This window comes from Mytilus edulis, chromosome 3 (genome assembly GCF_963676685.1).
Source record: "Mytilus edulis chromosome 3, xbMytEdul2.2, whole genome shotgun sequence".
Lineage (NCBI taxonomy): Eukaryota > Metazoa > Mollusca > Bivalvia > Mytilida > Mytilidae > Mytilus > Mytilus edulis.
In genome coordinates, this window is record NC_092346.1 from 50188025 (window position 1) to 50214048 (window position 26024).

General features: G+C 32.8%; 1 protein-coding gene across 1 annotated transcript; it reads left to right on the forward strand.

Moving 5' to 3' along the window:
• Positions 1-26024, forward strand: LOC139515301 (cartilage matrix protein-like). The gene is made up of 14 exons (XM_071304868.1): positions 1-181; positions 583-618; positions 2426-2461; positions 3938-3979; positions 5320-5877; positions 6919-6966; positions 7962-7988; positions 8823-8936; positions 10855-10900; positions 14148-14161; positions 16932-17492; positions 17738-17803; positions 24862-24975; positions 25957-26024. The coding sequence occupies exons 1-14, from the start codon at positions 115-117 to the stop codon at positions 25989-25991; spliced, it is 1764 nt and encodes a 587-aa protein (XP_071160969.1). The 5' UTR covers positions 1-114; the 3' UTR covers positions 25992-26024.

The following is a 26024-nucleotide window of genomic DNA, read 5'->3' on the forward strand; positions in this document are numbered from 1 at the left end:
AGATTAAAAATCTTAGACACAGTCATATACACATTTGAATTACTATCAATAACATGTAGTGCTTATCTTGGTAAATATGTATGACTAAACGATAGATAAATCATACCTCAAAGAATGGCCGAAGGGATCATGGTTTTGATATTTATCCATGCGCTCATACTTTTACACACAACCGAAGCAGGTAAGATTTATTTCACTACTTAAGTTATTGTCATCAAAATATTTGTTAAATGTAGGGTTCCTAAACATTGACCAAAGTCGTGCAGTTTGGATGAAATAGAAACTACAAAAAGTAACTTATTACTTTGTTCTTATGTTGTTATCTTGGTATGCAGTATTATTTGAAATGGCACACCATATTTCAATACAGATTTTTTGGCCCTACCTCTACTTCATGATTTATTGACTTTGTAACTTTAGCTTAGTTTAAGATGTGAACGTTAGTGATAAGATCATGGTACGTAATGCGCTTTAATGAACAATATATATATATATATATATATATATAATATCGATTTAATGAATTAAAGTATATATAGCACTTCATATAAAACATAATTATATTTTCACTTTAAATTTCAGCCACTACGTACAGGACATCGGAAACAAGAGACGCAAGTATGATTTGTTCTGTTTATTTGGTATGCATTTGTATCAACATTGGCTTATATCATATCCATGGAAATTAAATCGCTCAGGCTACTTATTCATGTTTCATTGGTTCATCGATTTTACTGAAAACGTTTGCTTAGCTTACATGCATGTTAAAGTAAGGGAAACCACTTATGTTTAGTGAATACATTTGGTTAACAAAGACATAAGCAATTACAGCTTTCATATCCATAGAGACTAACTGGTCGTACACATTTGGTCATGGTTTGTTGACTTTAAGGGTGTCAAAAGTTTGCATGTTTTAAGTTTTGACATTTTCATTCCAATATTTGCGTTATACTATGGGAGGGAATTATTTCCTTGTCAACAGTTCCTGAATACTAGCACTAGATATGAATCTGAAAGAACCATACAGAAATACTTTGATACTCTTTATTTGCTATATATGATTGTGTTATGTTTGCTTCAACTACTTTTTTTTGTCAGAGATACATTCATTTGGAGAGCCATGTCTTAAATTTAGCTCATTGCCTTAAAACATAATATAGTATATGAGGGATGAATGATACCAGAGGGACATTCAAACTCATTGAAAGTCGAAAATAAACCGACAACGCCATGGCTTCAAAAGGAAAAAGACAAAAAGACAAACAATTGTACACAAAACATAACACCATTACCAAAAGGTTCAGCAACACGAACCCCACCAAAACTTGGGTCTGTTCTCAGGTAAACAAAACATATGTTAAGCGCTTTATAAAAACATATAGCGCTTTAATGAAACAAAACATATATAGCTCTTTAATGAAACAAAACATATATAGAGCTTTATTGAAACAAAACATGTATAGTGATTTAATGAAACAAAGCATAAATAACGCTTTGATATAAAACATAATATATATAGCGCTTTATTGAAACGAAACATATATAGAGCTTAAATAAGACATAACATATATATAGTGCTTTAATGAAACAAATCATATAAAGCGATTTAATGAAACAGAACATATATAGCGCTTTAATGAAACAAAACTTAGAGCGCTTTTATTAAACAAAACAAAAATAGCGCTTTAATGAAACAAAACATATATAGCACTATAAAACATATCCAACAATAGATACAATTGGTTTTTTTTTTTACCAATTGATTTTTCCAGAAAACAATCTAAATGTTAAAGTTTATTACATATAGAGTCTACCACTGTATCGAGTGTGATACCACCGTATCGAGAACAATACGATATTTACCCACTCGAGAGCGTTAAAATGTCAAATCAAAAAACGCTAGACCCACCGACTGTTTTTAATATTTAAAATTTAACCGTCGAGAGTTGATATATCGTTTTACACAAAATGGAGTGATGAATTCTGTTTCTCTAATCATTTTTTAACAATATGCATACAGATTAATCCTTCCTTTCAAATAATCATTCAATTTGTTCTTTCTATGTGACTTCATCAGGTAAGTCATATGTTTGCCTTTTTTTAAGACGTCATCATAGACAATTCAGAGAAAAGCAGGAAAACTTGACGTCATTATTTATTTTGACCAATGAAGAACTGAGATCAAACGAACCACATGTTGATTGAATAGAATTAATCAACAGTTCAAAGAAAAGGATAGATCGTGAAGAACTTTTCGTTGCTTCGTTTCAGTCCTATTTATTCATCATGTTTCAAAGATAGAAATTATTCGTAGATATGCATTCATTTGTTGAGTCATTTTGTTCAATTAAGATCATTGCCCAAAAACATGAGTCAATGGATATTGCTTACAAAACAAATGAAAATATTTTCATTTTATTTTCAGCCACCTTTCCAACAACAGAAATTAACGGAGAAACACGTATGTTTTTGTTTATCTTTACAACAGAAATGTATGAAAAGGCAATTTAAATGTATAATATCATTACAATAAATTGCGTAAATTATTTATTAACACTTACGTACACATACCCAGTTTAGGTCAATATATACATTATGAAGAACAACACCTTATTTATCCTCGGAAATTTTGTTTAAGGTTTTCTATACCGTGACAGCCATGTTTTAATAGTTTAGCATATTTACATGAACTAATGAATAATGAATTTGTTAATGTCATAAAGAGGCTGGAAATGAGACACATACAAACTTATGGTATGGAGCATGGTCAACGACTTTCACTTAATGTGTGAATCAACGTTTTATCTGCAACTCCTATTTTTTTCTGGACCGAAGCAGTTTTTAAAAAAAACCATGCTGATTACACGCATAACCAAACTCCATCTAATGGTGTTAAAGCAAATATGACATAAAGCAACACACATCAACTGCTTTCTGATAATATCAGATTATTACATGGCATTTTTCATATCGCATGTATTATCAGTCCTAGTTTCAATATCAGCCCAAGAGCCGCATGGCTGGAGGGCTGATATTGACCGAGGACTGATAATACATGCGATATGAAAAATAACATGTTATGATCTTTTTATCATATGCTTCAACAATGGAGAAAAATAACAGATTCATATATTGATCCTTTTACGTGGTTCCCAAATAGAAGTTCAAAGAGTGAAAAATTCATGGACATCGGATCCCAAATTTTAGTACATTCGATATGAAGTCTTTCTATCATATGCCTCAACAGAGAAGAAAAATATTTTAATATGGACGAATCGACAAAAATATACATAATGAACACTGTTTGGAAAAGTTAACTTTAAGTTTGAATTGTAGTTTTGTACACTACTTTGTAATGTTTTCACTGAAAACGTAGCATTGATGTGTATTTTCCGGAATTTGCCGAGTATTAATTTACCGGAATTCCATGCGATAACGTTACGGAAAGGCATGTGATAACAATCGAAGCATGTCAGCCCGCTAAGCACCAATTCGAAAAATATGGAATTTACGTTAATCTAATGCAATTATCTAACAGTAAAAATCATATGTTATTTAGTCTAAGTATATGATAATATTTCTTATTTCCGCAATGACAGTATGGCTTCCATATGCTCATGTTTTTTGAAAAATCTCATACAAATCCATGACTAGCTACTTTAGATCTTTATTTTGTTTGTACATAGACAAACGAACGCGTATTTGGCGTATTAAATAATAAGCCCAGTACCTTTCATAAATATTGTGTTGAACTGATATCAATATTTGCCTTTTAAATGGTAAATGAAATGAATTCATCAGAGTTTTTATTTCTCATTTATAATTTCCATTTGAAATTCCTTTATATCCTTGTCATTATTTTATATTTGGTAAAAAGTATTTGTGCAGAATGAATATACATTGCAGCTTCCTCTTATTATATTTTTTTAACTTCCAGCCTTAATTAACATAGCATCAAGTACCTCAACAGTCTTGCCTAGTAAGTGTTTTTAAGCATATTACAAAAAAGGGAATCTTATTATTTCACATTAGTGTTGTAAACATCGTCACATTTGTAGTTTCACAAATAGAAAAAAATACAAATAAAAGGTGATAAAAAACATGTCGACATAATTTGAAAATCTGCTTAATTATTTCACATATTAACAAATTGAGTTGTAAACTTAAGAAATAATTCATGGGGGCTTGAATATATCGTGATTTTACCACGGGTTGGCCCTTTATGACAAATATTTTACCCCTGAGCGATAGCGAGGGGTAAAATATCGGCATAAAGGGACAACCCGTGGTAAAATCTAGATATATTCAAGCCCCCATGAATTATTTCGATTCTGATAGGACACATACGGCAATTCTTTTGGAACGAAGCGCTCTAGGTGTAGGCAAATATTTGCCGTTCCCATAAATAAACGCACTAATAAACTAGCGTAAAAGAACGGAGCAAACTGCATTAGTGACATGCTTAAACTATTTAAAATAATGTATTTAGACAGTTTTGGATGAATTTGAATGATAATTTATTTATATGTCTTATATGATGTACAATAAAGGGCTTTTGCCACATTTTAGCATCATTTGTGTATGTTTCCTTGTGATGATTTTCGGATTCACAAGCGTGTATTTTCCCGTAAAATGCTTACATTCTAACGTCATTGTTCTATGACGTCGGGTATCTCATTCATAAAAAAGCATATGACGTGGGAGTACAATCGGAACAGCACTGGCAATATATTCATATTTTACCACGGGTGTGTACTCAAAGCGTTTGAAGGACGTCATGTTAGAATAAGAAATAGATCATGAATATGATAACTTGTATGTTAACTGATGTCACAGATGAAGCATGAACTTCCATATGTCAAAGACCTTATTTTTTTTTAACTTAATTTAAGATAAACATTGCCAAATTTTATATGAGTAAATGTAATCGGTCAAAAACGACAGAAAACATCATGATCTATGGGTAAAGACCCACAGACAATTAACCGTATAACATTAGAGTTGAAACCCAAAAACCGAGCTAATGTCAGGGCTCTCCGTTGGTCCCCATATCACTAAGTCATTTTGTGGATGATTTTAAAAACTAAAAGTTGGAAGAACATCAAATGTTCGAATCGAAATTTTGATGCGCTATAATACTAAGGATTGGAAACAACTGTTCTTATATTGTTTGAAAAAATAATATGATTAAACCGTTAACCGTAGTTAATATTGAAAATTATCACAGTGGACAAGAGTTTACGATATTGTAGTACAAATTTCAAAGTGATTTTATGTGTTTATATGATTATTTTTCTAATAATCATTTGAATATTACAGAGTGCCATGACAAAATAGATTTAGTTTTCATGATTGATGCCTCCGGATCTGTTGGATCTGCCAATTTTAGAAAAATGAAGAGTTTCGTTTCGAATTCCGTCTCCCACTTTACAATTGGACCTAACGATGCACGAGTTGGAGCTATTACATTTTCTTCTCAACCTCATTTTCAATTTGCATTAAACAAGTACACAGATAAGAGTTCTCTGAGCAATGCCATTCAGAAAATCCCCTATCAGTCAGGTGGTACAAACACTGATATAGCACTGACTTATGTTGAGAAAAACACTTTCACCGCTGCTTCTGGGGACAGAATTGATGCTCGAGACATTCTAGTGATTATTACTGATGGTAAATCGTCACACCCTCCGCAAACTGCTTTAGAGGCAAATCGACTTAAACAAAGGAACGTTGAGATCATTGTAGTTGGAATTGGTCATGCAGACAAAGCTGAACTAAACAAGATGGCTTCAGATCCAGCCTATGTTTTGTATGCTACTGATTTTGACTCGTTGAGTCATATATATGACGCAATACATTCAATCGCCTGTAATTTAGGTAAGTTTTTTTAGGTCATTTTTTGTAAAACTTTATTAGAACATTTTCGACTTGTAATAACAGTGAAAGTATATCTTACAGTTGCCGCAAGAAAAGAATGCTTTGAATGTGTATTACTATGATAGAAGATTAGGTTCTTATATACCATCCCATTGTTAAGATACTTGTGCTTCAACCACAGATTAACCCAACGAAGAATTGCATTAATCATTTATACCTATTTGACGAGGATTCCGGGGGCGACGGACACTGATGTTGTCACAGTCACGCCCCAATATCTTCTGGTATTTGAATCTAAAATATTGTTTTTCTTGGGACAACTTTTATCAAAATGTTCTACTTCGACATGAGAAGTCAATCCGAAATATTTTCCATATCTATTCTTATTTCGAGGACATAGTTATTTAACAAATAACTTGATGTATCCCATCGTTGCGTAATGTTAGTTTTATTTTATACAAAACGAAATTATAGATCTCTGTCTGTCAAATTATCTAAATATTGACATTACTCGCATCCGTTTTGATCTATATTCCGAAATATCGACATCAAGCAAAGATTCCCTCTCAAACAGTCGATAAGATTTCGAACTTGCAATTACTAGCATGTGTTATCTTTCCTTCTGTGTTGAAGGCATGTGCATCTCTGTAACGTTGTGACATGCAAGACAACAATTTAACTGAAATGATTTTTACACTTAGAAGTCCGAAGGAAATGAAATATTGACATGTAAAACATGTTCGAAAAATGTAAGTCATGATCTTAATTACAATACGATTTTTTTCTCGAAAATAATACACATGCATTTTGTCTCCAGACCTTTTTGATCAATTTCGTAATTTCAGTTTCTCAAATGATGTACTTCTCTGATTTTAAAAAAGTGAACGATTTACTAAAGATATAGCATTATTCATTCGGCATTTCTATTTATCACAAATGCCATAAATATCTGCATGTTTTTGTTCTAAAATTTTAATACAATTTTGAGCACAATTCCATCAGGCCTAATTTATATCTGTACTTATCTATTAATCTTTGAAGTTTTTACAACACAAACACCGCCAACGACAACAGCATCAACAACAACATGTAAGTTATAAATTGATTAGATTTTTTTTTTCGAATCATGACCAACATGACGGATGTCACTCCACTTGTAGAGCGCGGTCTACCTTTTCTTTCTTAGAACCTGCAACCACTTTCGGTATATGTGTTTGGTTTGGTGCTTGTTGCCCAATCTTTATTTTTATGTATCGTGTGGTGGATTTATTTGTCGTTTTGTCGTCTTTTGTTGTCTGTTATGGAGTTGTTAGTACCTCTTCGACTCATTGGTTTTAATGCATGCTTAGTTTCGTAAACATAAAAAATGAAATCAAACTATTTCGTCAAAATAGTCATAAACACTTCAACAGTTATAAAATCGAAACATAAAGGGTCCATTCATTACCAAAAAAAGAAGGACCATCGCTCTCTTCTACAGAAATACAAACAAACCTAAAGTTTATTTTTTGTTAAATTTTTAAATCTAAATGTTCTGATGTTCATCATACGCTGTCTCGTTGCATACAACTGCCTCAAAATTGAGTCTGCCTGTATGGTTATAAAATCAATATTTCTGCCTTAAATCTTATAAGGTATGGTGGAGTTTTTCTTCCCCCAGTGTATCACAAGCCCAATTCAAACGTCACTATTGAGTCTTTTGAAGAATAAACGCGCATCCGGTGTAATTACAAAATTTCAATCCTTTTCACATGCTTTTCTGTATCGCCGTCATGAGCTGATTGACCATTATTACAAAAGTGTGTCAGAAATAATATCTGATACTCTTCTTCAGTCATAATAACCTTCCATCATTACCGAACTGAACAAAACAAATAACACGACGGGTGCCATATACGGTGCAGAAAATGCTTACCCTTCCGGAGCACCTGATTTCACTCCCGATTTTGAGTGGAGTTTGTGTTGTTTCTTATTTATTATTTATATCTGTTGATGTAAATGTCTTTTGGATTTGTGAGTCTTTGTTTACTCCTTGGTTTTGATTGTTATTGTCTTCTGTATTGTTAAAAAATATTGTATTTCAGTATTGACGCCACCGTTCATTCCAGCAGGTAAGTACATAGTTTTATTTGAATTCTAACTAATCATTTGTCCACCGCAATTCAATATTAAGAGTTTTACGAGCACAAAAGAAGAGAAAATAGAGAACAACTATTAAGAAAAGCGAATAATGTTCGAAAGGTAAGGAGTTGAAAAAAGACTAAAAGAACAACGAGAAACAAGTTTCATAAAAATTAAAGATGAAACAGAAATGAAAACATCATCCTTACTCAACTCTCAAAGAAGGAACCGATGTTTTCTAAATGCAATCCGAGATGCTACCTCATAGACAATACACACATAAAATGCTGATCATGAATTGTATACACCATAAAGATTTAGCCCTTTATTGAATTTCTTTGTATTTATAAATGGTTTGATACTCAATTCACAGTCAATTTTGGTAGAACATTCACAAAACCTTATTCATAGTATGATTGCATTTCTTAAATTTTGAATTAATACTTCTGTAGTATATGTTATTATATATAAATCGAGAAATAACAGTCCATAACACTACAAAGAAATCATTCTGCTAGAACTATTACTTGCTTTTGAATTCCGTTAAAGTGAGACTAGTCTTATATTTGCAAGCCAAACCAATTTTTTATAACCATACATACAATGATTATCCATTTGTGTAGAATGATACGATATAAAATAATTTTTTTTTTTTAAATATTCTCATGTCTTTTTATCAATCCAGGTAAACACAATTTACTTAAAATAGATAAACTAATTATAAATAAAAAATATCATCCAGTAAATTTTTGAATCATAAGACAACCTTATAAATCTTTTATTCGTGCATATATAATAAATTTTCTATCATGTTCTTCACACAGGCCCTTGCATTGACGAAATTGCAAACTGTAACCAATATGGGGTAACAATTTGTCACGGAGCTTACAAGCCATGGGCATCGGCAAACTGTGCACATTACTGTGAATTCTGTCATGGTAAGTACAAATCAAACATCCAGTTTGCTCTTCAACTTCGTACTTTATACGGCCTTTTTAACTTTTTTTTAAGATTCCAGCGTCACCTATGAGTCTTTTGAAGACGAAACGCGCGTCTAGCGCAAATATAAAATTCCAATCCTGGTATATATGGTGAATTTATTTACTCACATTTTCATTGATTTTATCATTTTCGCTCAATAGAAAAGAGACAGACTGAAATAATAAAGTAAATATTATACAGACAACAAACAAAGATAAAATTAATATTAAAATCAAAATTAAAGTACAAATCCAAATAACCAACACCAACTGAGTAAAACAGGAAAGATAATAATCTTTTCGTTTAGTATTGGAAGAAAGAAAAAGTCATGTTTTGATTGTATTTAAGCATCTTTCTTGTATAAAGAAACTTTGCTCCATAGAAATGAGTATTTACATCGGAAAATTTAAATCATTGTAAAAAAAAAACAAAAAAAAAAAACAGGCACCATTGTTATACATAACAAAACGTAAAATACCTACCTGATATCTGGATTGGGTTAATTTTAAAGGTACTTAGAACACTATCGTTTAGTATTGATGTCTGATATTACTAGTGGTTCGTTATGGTCAATGCTTTGGCACTTGATATTGGACATGATTTCAAGATATTTAGATGGATGATGCCTGCTTAACAAGAAAATTATGTTTATCCTGTCAATGCAACAGTCATTCTTAGAATTCTTTCAAATTTGATTAGATTGGTTCTCATGTTTCAAATTTTACCTTCAAATTTTTGATTATTCAAATAACAGTAATTTTTACAGATTTTTTAATTATGTGTTAAAGATGAAATTGCAACCATCATGACCTACATTATTGTAATTATCAACTTCTACTGGTATCAATTTGTAATATTTCCGAAGTGGAAGTTTTGTTTTCTGGTCTGACAAAAACCAACAAATCATTCCAAAAAATCTTTACAAAAGGATTTTTACGCGACATTGAACATGAGTCATAGCAATCATTTATTGGTTCAAAATAAAATTATCATACTTTAATGAAAACTTTTCTAGATGATGTTTATTTCATCAATGATAATTTTGGTGTTCATGAAAGAAGTTTTCTTTAATTTTAGCTGGAAGGTTGTGGTTTGGCGAAATGAAATATTAAAAAAACCCACATACAGTATGAATTTTTTTAATGGAACGGATGAGATGTACCTTTGACCCCAATGCCTTTAACTTTTGATTCAAACTTCAAGTCAAATTCACGAATTGTTATCATTCAAATCTTTTTTACTGCTACTTGCAACTTTTTACAGGAATACTGTAGCAGTGATCTTTTTAATCCTGTTTTAATCTTTAAAGGCAACAGTAGTATACCGCTGTTCGAAATTCATAAATCGATTGAGAAAAAAAACAAATCCGGATTACAAACTAAAACACCTCAAATATAAAAGGAGAACTACGACACGACAGAAACACAACACTAATATGTAACACATACAGAAACGAACTATAATATAACAATGGCCATTTTCCTAACTTGGTACAGGACAACATTGCAGATTTTGAAGTTTGATATTTGTGATTGTTACTTGTCTCATGATTAAATGTCTGATGGTAATACTAGCAATTATGTTGTTCGTACAGGATTTAATCTTGTGAAATTCCTGTCGATTTCACTTTCATATAAATGTTTAGCTCTTTCTTAATTGTATAAGGTCAGCTAATTTTGAGAGAGTAATGCAAACTAAAAGATCATAATACCTTGTTGATTAGATATAGGAGGGTGTGGTATAAGTGTCAATGAGACAACTCTCCATCCAAATCACTATTTATAAAAGCAGGTCAAGATACGGTCTTCAACACGGAGCCTAGGCTTACACCGAACATAATGTTATAATATGAAATGTTTCTTTATTGTTTTTCAGAGTCAGGTGGTGCCACTCTACCCACATTTGCACCTATCATTGGAAAGTAGAATATTCAGTAAAGTCAAAATAAGATATGGAAATTTTCAAATAAATAGTTTCGATTACTTTTTCATATTTATTTTAAACATATTGAAACCTAAACATCAACTACAGCTGTTTGTTAAGGTTGATCTTCCAGACATGGCTCTATTAATGATTTAGTGCATTCCCTATCATATTTACAATCAATCGGTATATCTTTTGGTTATCAACTATTAATGTTTATGAGCCACTCTTTGCGAAAGGATACAACAAGTTTTTTTTATAAACTCAACAGGACACGTTGTTAAAGTTCATTAAAATAATTTTGAATAACTATTTAATCCGTAAAAATGAATATAATACAAACATTCTTAAAATGGCCAATGTTGTCCCGATTTTCTCATTAAGAACGAAAAAGACGCAGAATTATATGAATTTATAATTAAGCAAGAGGAAAATCATTTCTTTATTAGACAATGTGATACAGAGCAGAAACGAAACCAGTTGCGACACTAAAATAAAAGAAGGAGAAAACAACAATCACTAATTGTTACCATCTATGCCTTAAGAAATGAATACAACAGTTAAACGTAAGACACAATACAAGAATGATGTTATCATGTGTTTTTGAAATTGAAGTTTTTTTTTAATTGTCAAATATTAATCATATAAACCAACATTCATTGGGGCATTCAATATGTTCAGTAAATCGAAAACTAACTGACAATGCCATGGCTAAAATGAAAAAGACAAACAGACAAAAATAATATACAAAACACAACATTAAAAAATAAAGACTTAGCAACACGAACCCCACAAAACTGGGGGTGATCTCTGGTTATTAAGTGATATGTTTTGACAATAACAATATGCACGGACAAGTGAATACAACATTTGAAATAATTCGAACGAAATTTATAAAAAGAAGGAGGGTTTGTATAGCTCACTATCTGTTCTATTCTATAACGTGCAAATACCATACACGTAATAACACGATGTTCTCGTGAATATTCACAATATACGAACTATCTTAGCAGGTAGCGTTGTGTCCATAAATTGCTTCAACGAAGTTATGAGGAAGAAAGACTGAAATCGACAGTGTTGACGAAGGGTTGAACATTTCTATCCAACTAAGTGTGTGTGTGACAGTATTTCATATCTGTCAATTGGACCCATCATACACAATATGATATATTTTTTAACATTAAGTTTCTACACTATACATACATAATCGGTACAATATATATTTTTTTTTCAATTTTTATGTAAATGAGGATGTCGGAATCTATTATTGAGTACATCTAAAAGTAAAGATATCATTATAATACAATATTCTTTTGAAATTAAAATTAAGAATGGAAATGGGAAATATAACAAAGAGACAACAACCCGATCAAAGAGTAAAAAACAGCCGAAGTCAACTAAGGGGGTTTCAATGCAGCAAGAAAATCCCGCACCAGGAAGCAGGCATCAGTTGACCCCTTGATAAAAATGTATACCAGTTCACTGAAAATGGAGGTCATACTAAACTCCAAAACATATAAATGAACTAGAATTAAAAAAGACATACTAGACCAAAGAAAGCCAGAGGCTCCTGACTTGGGACGGGCTAAAAAAAGTGGCGGGGGTAAACGTGTTTTGTGAGATCTCAACCCTCCTCCTATACCTCTACCCAAGGTAGAATAAAGAAACGCACATCAACACGCACAGTAAAACTAAGTTTAAAAGAAGTCCGAATAGGTACCGAAAGAAACTATGCAAAATGACAATGATACATAAACTAACAAATGACTACTAGCAGTTTACGTCGTAACTACAACCCCTTTCCGTTTTCATGAATGTGACCTACCGAATTAGACTATTTACCGGGTCTGTAATAACATGAGCAACACGACGGGTGCTACATGTGGAGCAGGATCTGCTTACCCTTTCGGAGCATCTGATATCACCCCCAGTTTTTGATGGGGTTCGTGTTGCTTAGTCTTTAGATTTCTATGTTGTATCTTGTGTACTATTATATGTCTGATTATCTTTTTCATTTTTAGCCATTGCGTTGTCAGTTTATTTTCGTTCTATGAGACTCAGTTTGACTGTCCCACTGGTATCTCTTGTCCCCTTTTTATACTGACATACTAGTTCCAAACACCAACGTATAAAGATGTCTGCATGTTGATGTCCTTGTACCGATTAGTAAATGTTATGAATAGTTTTTTTTTATATCGAAAACCCTTTTTCAGTAATACAGAGATTTCTTTCGCTGAAATCAAATTCGTTGTAACATATCAAACAAGTTTAGATATATATAAACACCAGAATATGGTAAAAAGGGAACGTCACAATCTCGAAATGGATAATCATAGTCACAATAGGAAATAAAAAATCATCTCTTTCATCATACATTTTGGTATTAATTTTCTCGTTAGAGTTGTAGGTTTAGGTGTAGGGCAATGTTCATTGCTAGTATGAGCTATATTCAAAGTAATTACAGAAGGATGAATTATCATATATAATGGAGTTTCCCCATGCTATTACCAGAAAATGTGAAATGCAGGATATCGAAAAAATGTATTTAATTTTCCCATATCCACGCTATGGTTTTTTTCTCAGATGAATGGAAGTGAAATGGGTACTGGGAATTTTTATGGGAAAATGCCTTAAAAAAGGTTAACTTCTAAATGGTCCATACACATTATTTAAATGTCTAGGTAAGTTGTATTGATATCCACGCTTTGACTTCTGACCTTATGCTGACCAATTTTACTGCATCCGATAATTAAGGTCTTTTCAATAATTTGTAAGGTCAAGTATGTTTGAATATATAAAAACAAAAACAAAAACAAATACACACTTTGATGAGCTAATAAAAGTTTAAAGGATCTAAAGTATAGCCAAATCCTGCAATAGATGAACATTTCGACAATAACTGTCTCCGCTGGTTTTCGAGGCAAATATTTGAATATACAAAAACTAATACAACAGTGGATGAGCTTATCAAACCAATTTGTTTTTAAATTATATGAAGAGGCAAAAATGTATCGCATATCATTTCTACTTCAACAAAAAATAATCAATTGAAAGTATTTTGTCATAGTAAAATTTGAATACACATTGAATCGGCAAGTTTGTATTCTGCTTTTGACCTCAATACACTAATAGTAAACACTGATTATTTCAAGAATAACTAGGTCATTCTAGTTGAGATAAAAGTTCCCCTCTGAAATGGCCGGAAAATTGTTTCTTTTGGTGTTCCATTTGTTTCTTTATTTTAGCTCCTGCACGTGTGGTGAGTATATTTTAAGATGGGGGATAAAGTATTGTAAATTAAGACTAAAAAAAAAAAAAAAAAAAGAAAGTATGTGAAAAAGTTAATAGTTTTCTCTTTAGATCTTGAGTTTCTTTTGTTATTAATATGGACGGCCGACGAATTAAGTCCTACCGAATTAACACAAACTATTTAATTTGTTTTAAGACATTCCACAGTTTCAGTTTTGGCTTGAGGTAGGCATTTATCGATTTAACCAAAAGGTTGAACTGTTGTCCAAAACCAAAGACTGACGGCAATAATTCAGTCTTAGGTCATCTTTAAACGGTTTTTGACCGATAATTCAGTGTATAAGTTTTGTCGTATCATTTTTTTTATTTTTCACTCGTTTATCGTCAATCACACAAGAAGCATGTGTGTACAGTGAATTAAGAATCCAATACAGAAGTAGTTAGTAGTTAGTTCGTGACACTTTATATATAAATAAAACTCTTCATGTCAACTTTAAACGTGGGCAGGTGCAAGAAATCATATTTGAATAAAATATTATCTAATCGACGATATACTACTTTTATCTAATAATAAAAAGATACAAACACAAAATCACAAGGAACAACGGCATTTTGGCCTTGATGCACTTATAAGGCACTCACACGGTCGGTTTTAATACATGACGGAAACTTTTCTGTAAGTAATTGCAGTGGGTCGGGTCTTTATTAAAGTAAGTTGAAGCTAGTTGCATCGTTACTATTCTTTGGCACAACATGCAGCTATATAACACATGCAAAATTCTTTAAATTGGTATATATATATAACAGCTTAATAATTCTTTGTAATTGAATTTTATTATGTATTGTAGAAATCCTTGTCTTTAAAAGATGGAATTGTTTTCTATTTGAAAGGATTACAATTCTTGGTTTCAGTTATGATTTACAGTATTGTAATTACACTAGAATATTATGAATGGAACTCTAAACTATTTTCCAAGCAATATTGAACCTTGATTTTGATAATAATTTAATTTAAAAGTAAAAAAAAATTAAACCTACCATAGTTGCTGTCTCCCATTGAATTCTTCTTCTTCTTCTTCTTCTTCTTCTTCTTCTTCTTCTTCTTCTTCTTCTTCTTCTTCTTCTTCTTCTTCTTCTTCTTCTTCTTCTTCTTCTTCTTCTTCTTCTTCTTTTTCATTAATAATCAATCATGACTAATAGACTGTATCACACTGTATAAACTTTCTACATATTATTTGAAATTTGCTATTGTCTTTTATAAATTGCATATTTATATTGATAAACTCAAACAAAGGAATACATGAAAAACTAGATGACTCATTTACAATGTTGTGTATTGAAAGATTTATTTGAAATATTTAGTGTATAACGTCAGGGTACCCAAATTGCACCTATTTTGACAGTATTTTAACGTTCGTTTATTTATACTTCAGACAAAAGTTTTCATTATATTTTTATTTTGTAGATGTATCATTATTTATTCTATGGTTTCACCAATTTAATTTTGAATCCATATGGAATCATAGAAAAATTGGTCTAAACTGACCGCCAAACCATCAATGATTCTGAAATGAAGAGTACCCAAATTGCATCCATGCTTAAATTCGCATCTTCAAAAGTCTAATAACAGAGCTTTTGTTTAATTTTTTCAAATATTTTGAACAATTGGATATTAGTCCATGCTTACTCTTCATTTTGTAAGAAAAAGATGCTTGTAACATATTGCATTTGCTCATTTTAAAAAGATGACGTTTTGATGACGTCGCATGGTGACGTTTCAGTACATTTTGCTTTTTCAGTAAACACTTCATCTGTTGATAAATACTGTGAACGTTTTGTGCATATCTAAATATTTTTACCTATGTTGAAAGATGTGCATAGTATCAAATCATAAAAATACAAATTGTTTAGTCTCTAGGAAATCTTGTAAGATTTCCGCTGCTATTTTTGCTAAATAGGTGCAATTTGGGTACTCGTTGCAATTTGGGTACCGTTGCGTTACAGATAGTAAAAATACCAACAGTAGCAGAATCTCATGTTATCAGATTATGGTGACAGATTTATTGTTTTAGTTAATTTGTGAAATGAGAGATGCTACATAGGTAACGCCTACAGTTTAAAAACAAGACAGTTTGTCGCTGGAGTAGACTGTATGAACGTTTATTCCTAGAATAGCTTTCCTATCAATCTTGCAATTAAGGACCGCTCAACAAACCAGTTTGTTAAAATCGCATATACACCGGTATGTTGCATATCGTGAATAAAAACATATCGGATATACTATCTCATTAACATACAGATCATATGTTCACGCTCTGCTTAAAAGGGTACATTTCATATCAATCAATGAAATATCGCTTCTATCAACGTGAATACAAATATTCGGGTATACAAACTGAATAAGATACAGATCACGTGTCCATGTATCGCTTAAAAGGATACATTTTATATATCAACCAATGCAATTTCTGCATCCTAATTTTTAAAAGTAAAAAATCACAAAATGCCCTTATCAAATGACAAAATCAGCAGCCCAAACACATCAATAAATCGAAAAACAGCTGTTATATTCTTGACTTGGTAAAGGCAATACTATAATGTATTGTATCAGTACGATAAAACCACAGTATCAAAAAAAGAAGAAGAAAAAAACAGATAGTAGAAAGGAGCATTTTCAGAACTTTGTAAGAGAAGCATGAACTGTATGTAAATAAAATTGTCAGGAATACATCGGTATATTATGAAAACTGATGAAATCACTTACCAATTGTACATTTCAGCTTGTCATGACAAAGTGGATTTGGCGTTTCTGGTTGATTCGTCGGGTTCTGTTGGATTGCCCAATTTCGTCAAAGTGAAGAATTTTGTTGCAAGTTCCGTAAATAGGTTTATCATAGGAAATAGAGATACACTCGCCAGTGTAGCAACATTTTCATCTAAACCACATGAAGAGTTTAATTTAAATTCTTTCGATGATAAGTTGTCATTGATAAATGCTATTCAAGGAATCAAATACATCAGTGGTGGTACAAATACTGGCGAGGCTCTTAAATTTGTTGGCAGCCATATTTTTCAACCTTCCTCTGGAGATAGAATCCATGCCAGGAACATACTTGTGGTTATCACAGATGGACGATCAAATGACCATGCAGCCACTATTGCACAAGCCAATAATTTAAAGCACAACAATATACTGATAATAGCAGTTGGAATCGGCAGCGGTATTTCAAAATCTGAACTTGCAGGAATAGCATCCCGTCCGTCACACGTTCTACATGTTGAAGATTTCAACGCATTAAGTCATATTTACGATTCAATCCACTCGATTGCTTGCATTTCTGGTGAGACTTTTTTAAATTATATAAACTTAAATTAGTAGTTCAAAGATAGAGTCAAATATAGCGCAAAACAAATTACATTCGTCAGTGTCGTTCTTTTGAAATTATGTAATAAAATAATCCTTACTTTACATTTATTTTAAAAGTTTAGCACAGTCGAGACGAGATTAAAAATGTAAGACACTAATTATTTTCTTGAAATACTTGTTTTCTTTCTTATTAACGATTTCTCTCCATTTGTTCTCAAGTAACCACCATACATCCTACGTTAAAAGTAACAACAACTACAGCTGCCCCAACTACAACGACAAAAAGTAAGTTGTGATTAGTAATAAACTGTATATTATTATTACCGTTTGCTGTTTCCGGAATTGGCAGAGTAATCGAGTCCCTTCAGTGTCATCATAAATTATGGTATGAATTCATAAACATCCTTTTGATGAATAAATTAAGACAACAGTAGTATATCGGTGTTTAAAAGTAAATATCCTGTAAGAGAAAATAAATACGGGTAACAAACCAAAACCGAGGGAAACACATCAACTATAAGAGGAACACAAAGGAACAACAGGAACACCCAAGTGCAAAAAAAAAAAAAAAAAAACAAACGCTAACACACATAGAAACAAGCTGTTAGATAACAACCGTCATATTCCTGATTTGGTAAAAGACATTTTTAGAAAAAAAAATAATGGGTTGAATCTGGTTTAGTGGCATTAACAACCTCCCGCTTGAACAATGTCGCTTAAACACTACGCAAACACATACAAGCATGCAAGAGCATTCATAACATTGAAACACACAAACAAAAATATTTAAAAAAAAAATACATGGCCCACAGTTATTTCGTAGTGCATTTCTTTTAGACAATAAATTCAAATTAAAAAAATCGCATCTGCTCTTTCTCAAAAAGATTTTTACAGTGTAGTGTACTACTAGTGGGACAAATAATATCAAACTTATAGAAACTTCTACCAGCTCTAACTCAAAATTTGACAATTCTGTGTTCAAGGGGTCTAAAATTCAGTTTGACAGCTTCAGACGTAATAGAATTTGACCTTTTTGAACTAGACCAAATCACTACTTAACATAAAGTTTCAGCACCTAAATATTTTCAACATGTAATTTCATTCCCCTACTTAATATGTCATGTATTAAATATCAAGAAATAAATTGGGAAAGTGTATCAAATTAAAAATCCAAGTTATACACTGTTCACATTAGGGACTATAGACAACGAAAACCAAATGACGCTCACTGTGTCCTTTGCCTACATGCATGTCGAATGTACATAATACCTAGACACACCGCATAGCAATGCAAATTCACATTCAGTAAAACAGTCATATTCGGAATTATGACAATGATGGTATTGAAAGGCAGTTTTATAATTATTTGGACCACAAGCGATCAGACATTACACATTATTTCACCGTAACCATAACAAAGACATCAAAAAGGTTATGATGAACCTTAAAGCTTTCCGTACGTGCATTATTTTCGTTTTTTCCGTATTAAGGTTCATCATAACCTTTTTGGCTAAAATGGCCGTATTTACACCCCAAATTTTACTCTGAGTACAGACTAACCTATACACCTGCAACAGTTTTAAGGGATGGCAGGAACTAGATATATAAATTTTAAATGCATTTTATGTTTCAGAAAATTATAAACTTTTCTAGATTTTGCTATCCATTTTTTTTCGTTCCTGCAGAAGGTGCAAAATTAACTAAGTAGTGAAAACGATTGAGAAGCTCCCCTCATATAATCATTGTTGTGAGTAGTATTGATTTAAATGGACAATAGATGGACAATAGACACCTGTAAACAATAGGTGATTTAACAGGTTTAAACTGTGTAACTGAGTGGACCGTATCAAATGAAACTCGGGTGTTTGTTTATTTTGCTATCTTCTGCAGACTGAAAAAAAATGAACATCAAAATCCAGGTAAGTTTTTAATTTTCTGAAACGTAGACTTCATATAACTTTTATATATCTAGTTCCTGCCATGCCTTAAAACTTTCCTGGATGTACCAGTTTGTCTGTACTCATAGTAATTTTGGAGGTGTAAACACGGCCATATTTTTCAATTCCTTATGATGAACCTTAACCTCAAATCGCCATATCTTTGACCAATTGGTTACACAATGAAGTAATGATTGTAATCCATCTACTGTATCTGAGATCAGTACAATGTCGTCGGCGTAGAGAAGACAGCTTAATGAATCTGTTCCAATGTTAAGGTTCATCATAAGGAATTAAAAAAAATTGGCCGTGTTTACACCTCCAAAATTACTATGAGTACAGACAAACTGGTACATCCAGGAAAGTTTTAAGGCATGGCAGGAACTAGATATATAAAAGTTATATGAAGTCTATGTTTCAGAAAATTAAAAACTTACCTGGATTTTGATGTTCATTTTTTTCCAGTCTGCAGAAGATTGCAAAATAAACAAACACCCGAGTTTCATATGATACGGTCCACTCAGTTACACAATTTAATAATGTTAAATCACCTATTGTTTAAAGGTGTCTATTGTCCATCTATTGTCCATTCAAATCAATACTACTCACAAAATTGATTATATGAGGGGAGCTTCTCAATCGTTTTCACTACTTAGTTAATTTTTGCACCTTCTGCAGGAACGAAAAAAAATGGATAGCAAAATCTAGAAAAGTTTATAATTTTCTGAAACATAAAATGCATTTAAAATTTATATATCTAGTTCCTGCCAGCCCTTAAAACTGTCGCAAGTGTATAGGTTAGTCTGTACTCAGAGTAAAATTTGGGGTGTAAATACGGCCATTTTAGCCAAAAGGTTATGATGAACCTTAATTCCTTTACCCATGCGGTTTATTTCCGTCACTAGATCTTCAACAAACATTGCGAACAGGTTCGGTGCTAAATTGTCACCTTGACGGACGCCTGCTTCTACTAAAAACAGTCTGTTAGAGATCCGTTTAAGCGTACCGCTGCTTGAAGCTTTTCATAAGTTGACTTGATCGCCTTGTACATATTTCCATGAATTCGAATCGACAAGAGTTTGTGAAAAAGTAGGCTGTGATCTACGGAGTTGAACGCCTTTTTAAAATCGACGAAACAAAGAAAAGTGTCTTTATTCGCCAGTTTTCGATTTCGGAGAATAGTGAACAAACTGTATATATGGTCCAAGCATGATCGGAGTTTCCAAAATCTATTCTGTTCCTCGCTGAGTAAACTATTGTCCTCTAGATATTCAAGAAGTCGAGTGTTAAGAATATTGCTGTACGTTTTCGCTATTGTTGAGATCAGGCTAATACATCGATATCCTAAAGGATCTCTATAGTCTTTTCCCTTCTTCAAAAGCGGATAAATGATACTCTTGGCCCAGTAATCCGGAACTATTCCATTGGCAAAACAAGTGTTAAAAAGGCGACGTAGGACCGTTAGCAGTTTATCGTTCTTCAATATTTCTTTCGGAATATTGTCCAGTCCTACGGCTTACTCGTTTTACGCTTTTCGAATCGCGCGCTTTGTTTCTTCTATCTTAATCTCATCGTTCATGCTACTTATGTGTTGAGATTCATTATCATCTACATTTACTCGCAATTGTTCGAATTCTAACTCCCATTGACTGTTAAGTGCCTTAATTCTCTCCATGAACTCATTATTGACGTTTGTAGTGTTTTCGAAGAAAAGTTCTGAGTATTCTTCTTTCCATCTTTCTCGGATTACATTCGGGTCGTTAGAATAAGTTCCATCATCCATCACTATTTTATCGATGATTGTATTTTTTCCTACCAGGTCCTAATTTCCTGATCTCATTCTAGAATTCCTTTGGGTTTGATGTATTCAGCGTTCGTATCTTTTCTCTACTTTCCTTCGTGAATTTTCGTTCTTCCTGTCTCAGTGTCTTATCGAATGTTTTTCTTGCCGTCTTAAATTCCATTTTCAATGTAAGTTTCCTGCGATGATCACCTTTGAACCCAAGATTTTTTTTTGCGTTTCACGCTCGTTTGAACAGGTTCTTCTATTCATTATTCCAATAGGGTTTGCCTCTATTTTTCACCTTTTTAGTCAATGACCTGATATCTTTGTACAATATATGTTCGCTCATTTCATAGTGGAGTGTGTTAATAAGGGGATCGTTAATCGCGTCGATTTCACTTTTGATGTTCTGTACTCTAAGCAGTGAGTCTATTATGACGTTAAGTGCTACGACGTACCGTTCGCTCGAGAAAATGTTCGTAGAGATACTTTTGACGTTGTTTTTTTCTTTTGAAAAAATTGTGTGAATTATCCGTATTCCCTAATGTTTGATCTTCTTTATCAAAGTTTATTTCATTCAGTTTTGAATATCCAGATAGTTGAACAGAGTACTGTTAAAACGAATGATCCGGAGGATTTGAATTCGATGCCAATGAAAGATCGTGATCAAAAATGACATCAGAAACGAGTTTCACTTCAAAGTTTTCATACTGCGTCAACAAGTTGTACGATACGATCATATAATTCACGACCGATTTACCGATATTTGATACGTATGTGAAATTGTTTTTATCTTCTTTCCCCCGACCGTTTAACATACAACATCTACTGTCTTTCAGGAAATTCACCAAATGATCACCAAACGCGTTTCTCGTATCGTCAATCCATTTCGTTCTGGAACTAAGTCCATCATACGTCAAAATCTTTAATAGATCCGACACGTCCGTTAAAATTGTCACAAAGGAATATTGGAACATCATTACTGTATAAAAAGATTTGTGACAGTAAACTGTTGTAGAAGTCTTGCGCTATATTTCCCCTACATGAACGTTCAGGCTGTAAACAGCATACACAAAAGTACATTTTCATGTCTTGATCTACCTTTGTTGTAAGTTGTATCCATAAGATGTCATCTCAATTATTGTCTAAAATGTCCACCTCAAAATGTTGTAGCCAACTCGATTGTCGGTATAATGAAATTTGATGTGACTGTTGTACACATGAGAGGTTAGGCTAGTTATAAAATCATGATTAATCCACCATTTTCTACATTAGAAAATGCTTGTACCAAGTCAGGATTATGACAGTTGTTATCCATTCTTTTGAATTGTTTGTACTTTTGATTTTATGCCCTACCTACGATAGAAGAGGGGCATTATGTTTTCTGGTCTGTGCTCCGTTCGTCCGTTCGTCCGGCCGTTCGTTCCACCCGCTTCAGGTTAAAGTTTTTGGTCAAGGTAGTTTTTGATGAAGTTGAAGTCCAATCAACTGGAAACTTATTACACATGTTTCCCATGATATGATCTTTCTAATTTTAATAGCAAATTATAGTTTTGGCCCCAATTTCATGGTCCACTGAACATAGAAAATGATAGTGCGAAGTTTAGGTTAAAGTTTCTGGTCAAGGTAGTTTTTGATGAAGTTAAAGTCACGTCAACTTGAAACTTAGTACACATGTTCCTTATTATATGATCTTTCTAATTTTAATTCCACAATAAAGTTTTGACCCCAATTTCACGGTCCACTGAACATGGAAAATTATAGTGCAAGTGTGGCATCCGTGGACTATGGACACATTCTTGTTGTTTAGTATTTTTGTGATGCTACTTTTTAGCTCACCTGGCCCGAAGGGCCAAGTGAGCTTTTCCCATCACTTTGCGTCCGGCGTCCGTCGTCGTCTGTCGTCCGTCGTCGTTAACTTTCACAAAAATCTTCTCCTCTGAAACTGCTGGGCCAAATTAAACCAAACTTGGCCACAATCATCAGTGGGGTATCTAGTTTAAAAAATGTGTGGCGTGACCCCGCAAACCAACCAAGATGGCCGCCATGGCTAAAAATAGAACATAGGGGTAAAATGCAGTTTTTGGCTTATAACTCAAAAACCAAAGCATTTAGAGCAAATCTGACATGGGGTAAAATTGTTTATCAGGTCAAGATCTATCTGCCCTGAAATTTTCAGATGAATCAGACAACCAGTTGTTGGGTTGCTGCCCCTGAATATGTAATTTTAAGGAAATTTTGCTGTTTTTGGTTATTATCTTGAATATTATTATAGATAAAGATAAACTGTAAACAGCAATAATGTTCAGCAAAGTAAGATTTACAAATAAGTCAACATGACCGAAATGGTCAGTTGACCCCTTTAGGAGTTATTGCCCTTTATAGTCAATTTTTAACCATTTTTCGTAAATCTTAGTAATCTATTACAAAAATCTTCTCCTCTGAAACTACATGGCCAAATTAATCCAAACTTGGCCACAATTATCTTTGGGGTATCTAGTTTAAAAAATGTGTGGTGTGACCCAGCCAACAAACCAAGATGGCCGCCATGGCTAAAAATAGAACATAGGGGTGAAATGTAGATTTTGGCTTATAACTCTGAAACGAAAGCATTTAGAGCAAATCTGACATGGGGTAAAATTGTTCATCAATTGAAAATCTATCAGCCCTGAAACTTTCAAATGAATAGGACAACCGGTTATTGGGTTGCTGCCCCGAAAAAAGTAATTTGAAGGAAATTTTGCAGATTTTGGTTATTATCTTGAATATTATTATAGAAAGAGATAAACTGTAAACAGCAATAATATTCAGCAAAGTAAGATCTACAAATAAGTCAACATGACCAAAATTATCAGTTGACCCCTTAAGGAGGTATTGCCCTTTTATATAGTCCATTTTGACCAATCTTCTCCTCTGAAACTCCTGGGCCAAATTTAACCAAACTTGGCCACAATCATTATTGGGGTATTTAGTTTTTAAATTGTGTGGCGTGACCCGTCCAACCAACCAAGATTGCTGCCATGGCTAAAAATAGAACATAGAGGGGAAATGTAGATTTTGGCTTATATCTCTGACACCAAAGCATTTAGAGCAAATCTGACTAGGTAAAGTTGTTTATCAGGTCAAGATCTATCTGCCCTGAAATTTTCAGACAAATCAGACAACCTGTTGTTGGGTTGTTGCCCCCAAATTAGTAATTTTAAGGAATTTTGCAGATTTTGGTTATTATCTTGAATATTATTATAGATAGAGATAAACTGTAAACAGCAATAATGTTCAGCAAAGTAAGATTTACAAATAAGTCAACATGACCGAAATGGTCAATTGACCCCCTAAGGAGTTATTGTCCTTTATAGTCAATTTTCAACAATTTTTATAAAATTTGTAATTTTTACTAACATTTTCCACTGAAACTACTGGGCCAAGTTCATTATAGATAGAGATAATTGTAAGCAGCAAGGATGTTCAGTAAAGTAAGATGTACAAACACATCACCATCACCAAATTACAATTTTGTCATGAATCCATCTGCTTCCTTTGTTTAATAGTCACATAGACCAAGGTGAGCGACACAGGCTCTTTAGAGCCTCTAGTTAATACTGTCAGGATATTTATACTTTTAGGACCTTGCAATGATGTCATACCGAATTGTAAAGAGTATGGTTCAACAGTATGTGAAGGAACTTACAAACCATGGGCGTCCAGAAATTGTGCATACTATTGTAACTTATGTAATGGTAACTATTGAAAAAAAAGTGTGCTGCACACGAACGTATCGTTATATTTGGTTGATATAAGTACGCATAAACTCAAACATCATACATTGATATAAAAATGATCAATCATACATATAGCCAGTACAGCTAAACAGACGACCGACAATTCCAAGGGTTTTTCTGTATGACAGTTTTCATCCGTTCGTTTGCTTGTTTTAATGTTTTTATTTGACAATTTGCTAAGAGACTTAATTTGCATTCAGAATTTTCCAATGAGTTTGATATTTTTGTTATCTTACTTTCTACTGGTAGAACGAAGAACAAATTGACCACATTTCTATATCATAGGCATTATTAGGTTGAAATTATTCAAAACAAGAAAAATAACAGTTAAACTGATGGAAAAAAAAACATTTACAAGCGGTAGAATCGAATTTCAATAATTAAGTGATCAGTTAAGTAAAGCCTTGAACGCACCTGCTTCATCATATTCATAAGCTATTCAGCATGAAAAAACATATTTCAAGATCAACACTTCTGGCTGTAACATGTGCTTCCCTGAAGAAAAAAAAACCCATTTGAATCGCATATACATCAGGAGGGCCAAGGTGTCAACTCACCTAATGTCCCCTCATTTGAAATATGTTATTATAAAATATAGAATGGTGATTGAGAAATTGACAAAGAGACAACAACCCAACCAAAGAGCACACAACAGCCGAAGGCCACAAATGTGTCTTGAACACAGGGAGAAAATCGCAAACCCAGAGGCGGACTTAATCTGGCCCCATATCAACATGTGTATAAGTTCAATGAAAATGGACGTCAAACCAATTAAACTCCAAAACATATCTACGACCTAAAATTTAAAAAAAACAACATAAAAGACCAACAAGTCAAGGATTTCGTGGATAAGCTGGTTTAGCTGGTAGCCATGGGGAAATAAAGATTTTCTAATTTAAGTAAACTAATTTCTATTACAATGTATTTTCTTTTTTGCAGCCGCACCAACAATATTGGCCATTATTGGAAAGTAAATTATTACCGAACTATTAAAGTGTACAACTGAA

Excerpts from the sequence above, each read along its gene's own strand:
- LOC139515301 (XM_071304868.1), top strand. The coding sequence starts at position 115 with ATGGCCGAAGGGATCATGGTTTTGATATTTATCCATGCGCTCATACTT. Across the intron at positions 2,462-3,937 it reads AGAAATTAACGGAGAAACAC|CCTTAATTAACATAGCATCA; the intron begins GTATGTTTTTGT and ends TTTAACTTCCAG. Across the intron at positions 6,967-7,961 it reads AACAGCATCAACAACAACAT|TATTGACGCCACCGTTCATT; the intron begins GTAAGTTATAAA and ends ATTGTATTTCAG.